The 10,985-nt window shown below is 39.9% G+C and overlaps 1 protein-coding gene across 1 annotated transcript in view; it reads right to left on the reverse strand.

The window, feature by feature from the left end:
- Nucleotides 1-10,985, reverse strand: part of TRIM44 (tripartite motif containing 44) — an 85,415-nt gene that overhangs the window by 45,278 nt on the left and 29,152 nt on the right. The window contains exon 3 of the mRNA XM_015559015.1: nt 2,443-2,682. Coding sequence (XP_015414501.1) covers nt 2,443-2,682 — 240 coding nt within the window. The remainder of the gene's footprint in view (nt 1-2,442; nt 2,683-10,985) is intronic.

Here is a 10,985-nt window from a genome sequence, read left to right on the forward strand (position 1 = left end):
TGTTTTTTAAAATCTCTCATTTTTTGGCTTGAATTTATTTATATTTTTATAAAATTCTCTGCCAAAGTCAAGTATTAAAAAATGTGCCATGTGCTGTGCTAGGTGCAGTGAAGAAAGAGATGAACAATACAGTTTCCATTCACAAGGAATTGAAATCCAAAGAGGGAGACCCTGAAAGATGCTGTCTCTATTGGTTTTCTGCTCTAAATACTAGTCCAGAAATGTGAGCCATACAGATGTGGAGGATAGAGAGGACCACCCCATTCAGTCTGCCAGGGAGGAAAAATTTCCAAATGAGGTTTGATCTTAAAGGCTGGGCTTTCAGGCTAGAGATGTGCGTTTTCAGATAGCGTGAATAGCATGTACATTACTTTTACTAGCAAGATTAGCAACCCTCTGAATGTCTGCTGACCTATTCAGAATTGCCTTATAATTATGTCTTCCTTCTTTCCTCCTTTCCTTTCTTCCTTGGCCTGAATTTAGTTATATTTTTATAAAATTCTCTGCCAAAGTCAAGTATTAAAAAATGTGCCATGTACTGTGTACTATGTTCCCTCTCTAAGAGTAATTCCATCAGAGTTAACCATATAGTACAGTTAATGTTGGGGAGGGGCAACACACATTTATTGAAATGAAAATACAAGAGAAGGGGCTATTTCTCAATTAAATTTTATTTTTGAAAAAGAAAAACAACTTAATCAACATACAGAATAAATGTGAGGGTTGATTTGAGGAGAATTTGGCATGGATCCCTTGACTTACTCTGGTTTAATTTTTTGTTTATAAAAACATAAAAGTGGCCCTGGCCAGTGTGGCTCAGTTAGTTGAGCGTCATTCCATGCACCAAGAGGTTTAAAATTCGATCCCAGGTCAGGGCACATGCCTGGGTTTTGGGCTTGATCCCCAGTAGGGGGCGTGCAGGAGACAGCAAATTGATGCTTCTCTCTTGCATCTCTCTCTCTCCCATCCTCTCTCTCTAAAATCAGTAGGGGGAGTGCAGGAGACAGCAAATTGATGCTTCTCTCTCGCATCTCTCTCTCTCCCATCCTCTCTCTCTAAAACATTTTTTAAAAAGTGACAACCTCTATAATTAAAAGGTTCTAGGACACTGATTCTCCTTAATAGAGTAGGGGCAAAGCACAGGCACTTGAATAGGATAAACTGAAATTAGAATCCTGGTTCCATGTTTCTACTAACTAACACTGTTGTGTCAGTTTCTCTGCAGTTCTCTGCATCTCAGTATCCAATCTGTAAAATGGAGATAATGAGATTAAATGAAATGATGGCTACAAAGTGCTCTCTTTCCTATCTAGAAACTTTTTCAGACACATACTGTCTTAATTCTGAGGAGGATGAAGTGAAAAGATCAAGAGCTATTCTGTTCTTTTACACCTTCATAAAAATTAATCAAGAGCCCTGGGCGAGTGAAGTAGATAACTGTCCAGTGGTCCCATCTTTCCTGTCAGAATGCCTTAGATAATACCTGCCTCCCAGATTATATCTTGGCTGTCTACTGACTGCTTATTCTGTGCCTCGGCTCTCCTGTCCCCAGGCAAGACTGCTAGTTAAAGCTGAGCTTCCTGAGTCCTGAAAAGTCCACAGGACTCTCCTGGGTTTCCATCGGGCATAAGCTTGACGAGAATTTTCAACAGAATGCTAGGAAATCTGATGAACAACAGCCTCTCCCCACTGGCTGAAAAATGGTATAAATTTTATGTATTTTTAAAATGTTAGCTGCCTTAAATTAATTTTAGAAATAGAGTCTAACTGCCTGCACATGTTGTTTGGTAAAATGTCTGAGACCCTTTATTCCGGTGAGAAAATAACACTGAACATAATGACTATATTCCTTGTAGTGACTCAACATTTATCGTCTTTCTTTCAGAGTCTGTTCTCGATCCTCACAATGTCCTAACCGACACGCCTCTCTTAATCCAGCAGTTATGCCCCCATTTATAAAGTTGGCTCCATATAAAAACGAGCCGAGGAATCCGTTCACTATCCACAGAATCAGACCAAAACCGTTCATTCTGGCCTGCTTTACGCTCCACTTCCTGACTTCTTCTCATTCAGCCCAGTCCTCATGCCTACGATTACTCCATTTATAGGCTCATTTCCCGACTTGGGACCTGTCCGCAGCCTTCTCCTCTGGCTCTGATTTCTGGCTTTCCTTTGTAACTGTGATTAGTATTTGCCCCCAGTGACTATATTCCTTTAAGTCATGGTGGACTAATATTTGGCCAGGCCCAGGTGCTGGCTAATACTTCCCGAGGCCAGTGCTTCCATAGGTATACGTACCAGTCTACACACTCAGACCCTGTCTAGGCTTCCCATTCATTCACACTTAAGGACCACAGGAGGGCATTTCCAGAGCCAACAAACATGGCAGTCAGTTTCCTCCTACTTGTCCTGCTACTAATAATTGTAGGCAGTCTCCCTTACCTCTGCCTTTGGCTCAGCTGCTTCGTTAGAGGTATCGAGTTGTTCCTTGGCTTGGGCCATCTGAGTCATCAACCTGTCCATGTGGGATTGGATGTCTGCCAGAATCTCAGTCACATGAGCTGTGGCCATCGCTTCCTGGATGTCCACTAGATGAAGGGCCTTCTGTTCCTCATCAGCAATCACTTTCTGAACTTTCTTAAATTCCTGTTGTATAAACACCTTCATCTGGTCCCGAGTTACCTGTAGAGCACAGACAAGTAAGAAGAATGAGTTGGGCACACAAAGAAATGGGAGGTTAGAGCTATTACAGTAAGTGCTAGTCAGCCACGCCAAAGCACAAATCATGGCTCCTATCCAATCCTAAAGTTTTGGGAATATCCTCCAAACAACGTCCCCCTGATACCTTTAATGAATTTCCTGCTAATTTTTTGCCTCTTTCATTTTTAGGAAGTAATGCTTTATATATATATATATATTTTTTTTTATTTCAGAGAGAGGGGGAAGGAGAGAAACATCAGTGATGAGAGAAAATCACTGATTGGCTGCCTCCTGCACACCCCACACTGGAGACTGAGCCTGAAACCCAGGCATATGCCCTGACTGGGAAGTGAAACTCGACCTCCTGGTTCATAGGTCGATGCTGAACCACTGAGCAACACCAGCTGGGCAGGAAGTAATTCCTTTTTTTAAAATATATTTTATTGATATTTTACAGAGAGGAAGGGAGAGGGATAGAGAGTTAGAAACATCGATGAGAGAGAAACATCGATCAGCTGCCTCCTGTACACTCCCCACTGGGGATGTGCCCGCAACCAAGGTACATGCCCTTGACCAGAATCAAACCAGGGACCCTTGAGTCCACAGACCGATGCTCTATCCACTGAACCAAACCAGTTAGGGCAGGAAGTAATTCTTTATCCTCCTTTTTTATTTCCCTTTTGTTCATTTTTATAGCAGTAATACATAACTGCTTTTTAAAAATTTAATAAATGAGTATATATGGTAAAAAATGAAGTTCTCCTTCTCTCACCATTCTTATACCATTTTCCTTAGAAGGATATTACTATTAACAATTTGGTATGTGTCCTTCCAGCCATTTATATATAAATATTATAAAATTATATATATGACTTATATAATATGTTATGTATAATATACAGTAATCATTTATATATAAATAATTGTTTTTATATAAATTGATCATAGCTAAAATATGGTCTGGGTCTTGGTTTTCTATTTAAAATATGTTAGTACCTACAGATCAACTTCATTCTTTGTGCGTTTTTAATATCTGTATGATAAGAATATATATGGATATTTATATTATTTATCAATGTTTTCAATAGATAAAATTGAAAAATATTAAGGTATTTATTTATTTAATGGATAAATATCTCCATTAAACATATATGAAAAAATTTATATATACATTACCTTCTTAATGGAAATACAGGATATTTCCAATTTTTTGCTATTACAAACCATATACCAGTGAAGATCCTTGACTATGCCTCTTAATATTTGCATATAAGTTTCTTTAGAGACCTCTGAAATCACTGAGTCCACTTATATGTACTTTTAAAAATACTAATTGATACTGCCAAACTGCTCTCCAAAACCAATGCACCAGTTACATTCCCACAACTATGTGTGAAAGTAAGCATTTCCCTTACAGCTTCACCAATAATGGATACTATCCAGTCTTTACATTTTTACTTTCTGATGGGTGAAACTATTATTGTCTTATTTTGCAACAACAATTGTGCAGACAAAATATATTATAACTGTAGGCTATATTTAGCTAGGGCATAAGAAAGGCAAAGTGAGAAACTACCAAAATGAGAACTCCCATACTCCATATCTTGCCAGCAACTGTATTTACTGATGTTTCCTCACAACTACATTTATTTTATGAGTATTTTAAAACAACATGCATCCTGAGTAGCTGAGTGAGGGAAGAGGGAAGAGGTAAGACAATAGACAAAAGGAGAAAGGCCAACAGAGGATTTCAGAGATGAAGGAGAAAATAGTGGTCATCTCAGTGACCATTTCTTTTACAGGTAAGGGAAAAGACAGCTGCACACTTGTAGGCAGTGCAGGACTCCAGTCTTCTTGTTCCCAGGCTGGTGCTCTGTTCACTATAATTGTCAGTCCCAAGCCGGTTTGGCTCAGTGGATAGAGCATTAGCACGTGGGCTGAAGGGTCCCAGGTTCGATTCTAGTCAAGGGCATATCCCTGGGTTACAAGCTCTATCCCCAGTGGGGGTCGTGCAGGAAGCAGCCAATCAATAATTCTCTCTCATCATTGATGTTTCTATCTCTCTCCCTCTCCCTTCCTCTCTGAAATCAATAAAAATATATTTAAAAAAATTAAAATAAAAGTCTGTCAGAAGGGAAGTCAAACTGGGAAAACCTAGAAAAGGAGATTGAGGAAGAGAAAGACTAAATGAGAAGGAAGATTAGCCATTTTTAATTGGCCTCTTCAAAACTAAAAGAGGCCTGATACTTTAAGCAGCTTATGTAACAGTGCCATAAGGATGTCAAAGCAAAACAAGGCCTACATGATATGTATCTGCTCACACATCAAGTGACTAAGTGACATAAGCCCTCGGGAATTCATATCTCTCTGCAGGTACTCTCCGTGGTGCTAAAGAAAAAGGGAGGGGAGTGTCAATTGTTATTAATGTCCCTGCAAATTCTAGATCAGACTGAGAACTGTGATTTGTGTTTATTTTCGTAATTCCTTTTTATTTTTAGTGTGTGGATTTCAAGACTGTTAAGCTTTATGGTGATCTTTTATCAGTGGATTTCTAGTCCTGAAATAAATTAGGTCCTATAGGATTTAGAATCTTCTCTTAAAGACTAAACTAAAGAAGTTTGAGCAAAGGGATGAATTTCTCTGCATGCCTAAGAAACTTAACAGTTCCAAGTGACTAAAAATAAAGATCATAATAAAAACCAACTAGCAACCTATTTTACTAGACTCACATACACATGTGGTTTGAAGTTAGGAAGCTGACATCACAGTCAAGAAGGGTGTGGGCCAAACTGCAGTAGGTGAATAAATTGTGGTTTTAAAAAACCAAAATTTCTATTTCCCATTGCTTTATATAGGTTTTTCACCATGACATATTTTATTTTATCCAGGTCTAGCTACAAATGAGAATTAAAGGCAGGATCATCCACTCTCTAAAACCTTTATGCCATCGTCTTCTTACTCCAGTTCTTTACTAATTCACAAATAGGCATTCTCCACCCTAGTTCAAAAGAGCAAAACAAACATCTCAGTCAAGGCATCCGTTCTAATTCAGAGCCCAAAGAAGAGACCCCTGGAGGATGGGTCATATGGCAGGTTGAGTACTCTGGTTCTCCGATAGCAGGGGTGACGCGCTTTTAAAACCCTCTTTCCGGTTCCATTTCACCTCCTTGCCATCAAAGCCATTCTGCTAAAAACTTCACAGTTCTCCAAGAGCAGCAGGCCCCTCCCATTAGCACCTCCTACCTAGGAACCACTGACATCACTTCTGAGTACATTTCTCAGGACTTCTTGCCTCCATCCTATAGCTCCCCAAAGGTGAGAGTGATAGACTCGTACTCTTGACTACACTGCATGTGGTGCTACATTAAAAGAGAAAATTCTACATATGCAGAGAAGAGAGAAGGCTGGATGTATCAGGGAATGATGAAATGGGTCATGTAAAAGGTTTCTTTTATATAGCATCTATCAGAAATCGCAGGGAATGATGAAATGGGTCACGTAAAAGGTTTCTTTTATATAGCATCTATCAGAAATCGCCAAACCTTTGAAAAGCCACAGAACTTCCCCCTCCCTCGCCCCAAAATATTAACGTGGAATCCCGAAATAGATAGAAGATCCAAAATGAGAGCTACTCTGGTTAAAAGAAAAATCTCCCCTTCCTCCTTGAAGTAACCTGCTAGGGTACTGGTAGTGATCCCCACCTGAGGGGCCTGGGTCCTCTCTAAAACCTAAAAGGAGTTTTCTCCCTTTTGTCAACTGATTGGCCCTTAAGTTGTTGAAACCTTACAGGCTAAGGTTACAAGCATATTGATATATCTTTTTATGGTTGCATTAGGGTGAAACGCTATGTTATTACTTAAGCATAATATATATTGTAATTGGGGGGCGGGGCTTATTTGTGAATGGACAGACTAACGACTGAACATCTGATTGTTTTCATTAGAGTTCTGTCCGACCTCCACACTGTATAGGTGGGGGCAAAGGCCCCCGAGAAGTGCAGTGATAAAGTCAGGTTTAGAAACCAACTCCCCTCTTGCCAGTCCAGTGTACTCTTTGCTACAACATATTTGCCCTAATGATCCCTTTCTGCCTGCTTTAGGCTCTTCCATTTTATTTCTTCTTAATTGAGATGTTGCCACAGTTAACAGGCTGCTTGTGTTATCCCCACTGGGATGTAATTCCCCACCACGTGGGTCTTGGAATAAAGGCTGTACATCTGAAGAGTTAAGTCTCATCCCATGGCACTTTCTATATGCTCTTGTAGTTACTATTTCCAAGCTAGGCTGGGCCCAAGAGACATGCAGACTGGCACTTTACACATACATAATTAAACACATAAAACCTTGAATTAAGAGCTTGTACCTAAAAACAATACCTTTCAATGTGCCTGACCTGGCTGGAGGCCATTAACTCCTCGCTAGCTGGCCTGTAGGAAACCAAGGTTTTATTTACTTTTCCATTATAGGCAGATGAAAAAAAAAAACACCAAAAAAAAAAACACACAACAACAACCAAGCATACTAGTTAGAAAACATCATGGGCTTAAAAAAGATTTGTTCCAGAAAAGTGTTGATGACATAAACTGAGAAAGATGAACCAGGGTCAGGTATAGGAAGCTACATGAAAGAAAAGCATCAGAGTCCACATTGATTAAAAATTTCAAAAATACTTGTTCTATTAGCCAAATGTCTTGCAAAGTTTACCCAGTATTTATTCTGGCATTTTACTTCAAGGGAGCTCCTTCCAAAACCCCTGTCAGGCGCCAGTGAGGGCAGGCAAGGGAAGAGCTACACCAACAAGCAGGAAGACAGTCTTTTCTGTATCTTGTGTCTGAGTGGAAAAGCCACTACTTGTGAGTAAAACAACCACCCATTGCTAAGGGTTAGAAAACTATGCAGCAGCCTAGAAACACAGCAGACATGAACTACAAACTACAGCCCATGACCAACATTGTCAGTGCTGCCAAACATTATCCTGACAACCTGGCTAAAAGACTGACCTGCTGGGATTTTACAGTGGGGTGTTGAGAGGGTAGAGAAAAGGTTATTAAAGTGTACATTTAATCTCTTCCTCAAACCATGATTCTTATTTTCATCAGAAGCCTAGACAGAAGCACTCATTTATATCCTCTTTCCTCCTGTCATCACCCCCATTCTGTTAACAGAGCATCATGGGATTCCTACCTCAGTTAACACTTAGCTACCTCAAGAATCCACTCAATGAAGTTGCTGTTATTGTTATTTCTATTATAAAAGACTATAAAAATATACCAAAATGGTGGAGCATGGTTATCTCTAAGTGATTGGATTGAGTACTTTTCGTTTTTTATTTTTCAGTCTGTTTTCCACAATAATGTATAACAGTTAGTTTTTCTTCAACAGTAATTATTTTAATGTGGCTCATCTCTGGCCTGGTGGCTCAGTTGGCTGGAGTGTCATCCAGTACGCTAAAAGGCTGCGGGTTCAATTCCCAATCAGGGCATATATCTAGGTTGTGGGTTTGACCCCTGGTTGGGGGGCATACGGGAGGCAACTGATCAATGTTTCTCTCTGACATCCATGTTTTCCTCTCTCTCTCTAAGAAAAAAAAACATCAATAAAAACATGTCCTCGGGTGAGGATTTAAAAAATAGCATGGCCCAAAGAAAAAGTTAATTCCTCAATAAAATATTAGCAAATAGAATCCAACAATGTATAAAAATAACTTATACACTAAACCAAGTGGGTTGTATTTCAGGTATACAAGACTGCTTCAACATCTGAAAATAAGTTCATATAATCTATCATATCAACAGGCTAAAGAGAAAATCACATGATCATATCAACAGATGCAGAAAAACATTTGACAAAAATCTAACATCCACTAATGCTAAACCCTCTCAGCAAACTAGGAATAAAGGAGAACTTTCTCAACTTCATAAAAACATCTACAAAAAATCTACAGCTAACATCAAACTTAACGGCGAGAAACTAGTTTTCCTGAGGCAAGGATGTATCCTCTTACTACTCTTTTCAACACTGTACTGAAATTCCTACCTAATGAAATAAGACCAAAAAAAAAGGTTTACAGTTTGGGAAGGTAGAACTTAAAGCTGTCTTTGTTCACAAATGACATGATCATCTTTGTAGAAATTGTTTCGGATCTTTATCCTACCTCCAACTTGTTCAAATCCCACTTCCAACTTGTTCTAGGCCAGTGGTTCTCAACCTTCCTAATGCCGCAACCCTTTAATACAGTTCCTCATGTTGTGGTGACCCCCAACCATAAAATTATTTTCATTGCTACTTCATAACTGTAATTTTGCTACTGTTATGAATCGTAATGTAAATATCTGATATGCAGGATGTATTTTCATTGTTACAAATTGAACATAATTAAAGCATAGTGATTAATCACAAAAACAATATGTAATTATATATGTGTTTTCCGATGGTCTTAGGCGATCCCTGTAAAAGGGTCATTCGACCCCCAAAGGGGTTTCGACCCCCAAAGGGGTTTCGACCCACAGGTTGAGAACCGCTGTTCTAGGCCATCTTTCTGTCCCCTTTCATCTCCACTTGGCTCTGAATTCTTGACTTTCTAATCCTGCCCTCAAATCCCACCCTTTGCCCTTCAGACTTAGTAACTACATGCGCCCCTTACTCCCTCCTCCTTGGTGTTTAGACCTTACTTTGTCTTATCTAGCCTTTGGCTTGGTTTTGATTCCCAGATTAACATTCTCTCAGATAGAAACCCCATATTTCAGTCAGAATACTCCAGCCTTCCTCTATTTCTGCCAGAGTGCTTCTTCCCAGGACAATAAATGTTGGTACTTGAGCCTAAGCACTCTACGTATTATTCTTTAACGGCTTCATGCATATGGCTCTGTAATATGCTTCTTCTGAATCTTTCCCTTTCATGGAACATGCAAATGTGTGGGCACACACAACATCAGAGGCTCAGGACTATGCTTCCTAGAGGCTTTGCATTTGAAAGATCCTAATAAACACTTGAATTGAATCTGTTAATCAGCTGTGAAGTGGAAAGGGAGTCCTCAGCTGAGAGAGAGGGAGTCACAGCAGACTGACAAGCAGCCCTTAGTGCAAGAGATGGAGATCTAACCACTACGGCTATGAAATCACTGCCAGGAATCCTCTCCTCCCAAGGCTGCTTATTCATGCTGTCAGCTGCTATGACTTTATTGTCATGACAACTTTATGTGTAACCCAGTGTCATGGCACTGACTGGATGCACCAGAGAACAGCTCAACGGGATGCTGGGCTCCCTTGAATCAACACTACCGCTTGCTCTTAAGATGCTTCTCTCTTTGCCTGACCCCAGGGTGCAATAAAGAAAGCAATCATAAACTTCTGAGCATCACTTTTCCTGAGTGAACAGAAAAAAAAAATCTGGGTAACTCCCCTGTAGAAACATGAAAGTAGAAAAATGAGTCTCCAGAGAAACCCAGGACCTGTAACAAACAAGAGTGAGAGTGTCTAATCCACCTTGTTTTCTTGCTTTCTTTTCACTTTAACCTGGGCATCAACTAGAAAGACAGCTTCTGCTTCAGGAATTATTGTGTAGGAAGTGGGAGGTGAACACTGACCCTGAAAGTTTCAAGGGCCAAACAAACAGGAACTATACTACTTTACGTGTCTCAGAGTTGAATATACAAAGAAAGGCTATTTTATCTACTGAAGATTAAATTAATTTTAAAATAAGACTCACCCCTCCAATTCCAATCCATTCTCTATCCAAACACCTTCCCTGCAAAGCCACAGCTATTTGTAAACTATCAAAACCACAAAACCCACACGACTGCCCACCACCAGGAATACTCAGGAAAGGGCACCGACATACAGGTCTCATGGTTTCTGAATCTTTTCTGCTAAAGAGAAAACAGTAAGGCTCATAGTTTGCTGTGGTAGAGAAAAGAGGGTTGAGTCCTGACTGCCTCTGCGAACTATGCTTCTGAAGCTCAGAAAGGTAAGAGTTTCTTCATTGTAACAGGAGTAATACTATTGTTCTCATAGATATTTTGTGACATTTACACAAAAATAATACATGGAAAGAACTTAGGACTCTGGGCACATAGGAACATCAGCAGAACTGATGCAGATAATAACTGTGAACATCTATCGGGTGCTTCTCATGTGGTACCCACTGATCTCTCACCGAGGGAGAGCCCCAATGAGCCTTCTAGGAGAAAGACAGCCTACTACACCCTTGGGAGTGCAGATTCTGATCCCCCAAAGGAGCACAGGAAGGACTTTCCCACATATCCCAGGCACTGAAGAGGAAGGAAG

This window comes from Myotis davidii, unplaced genomic scaffold, assembly GCF_000327345.1.
Source record: "Myotis davidii unplaced genomic scaffold, ASM32734v1 scaffold94, whole genome shotgun sequence".
NCBI classification, from domain to species: Eukaryota; Metazoa; Chordata; class Mammalia; order Chiroptera; family Vespertilionidae; genus Myotis; species Myotis davidii.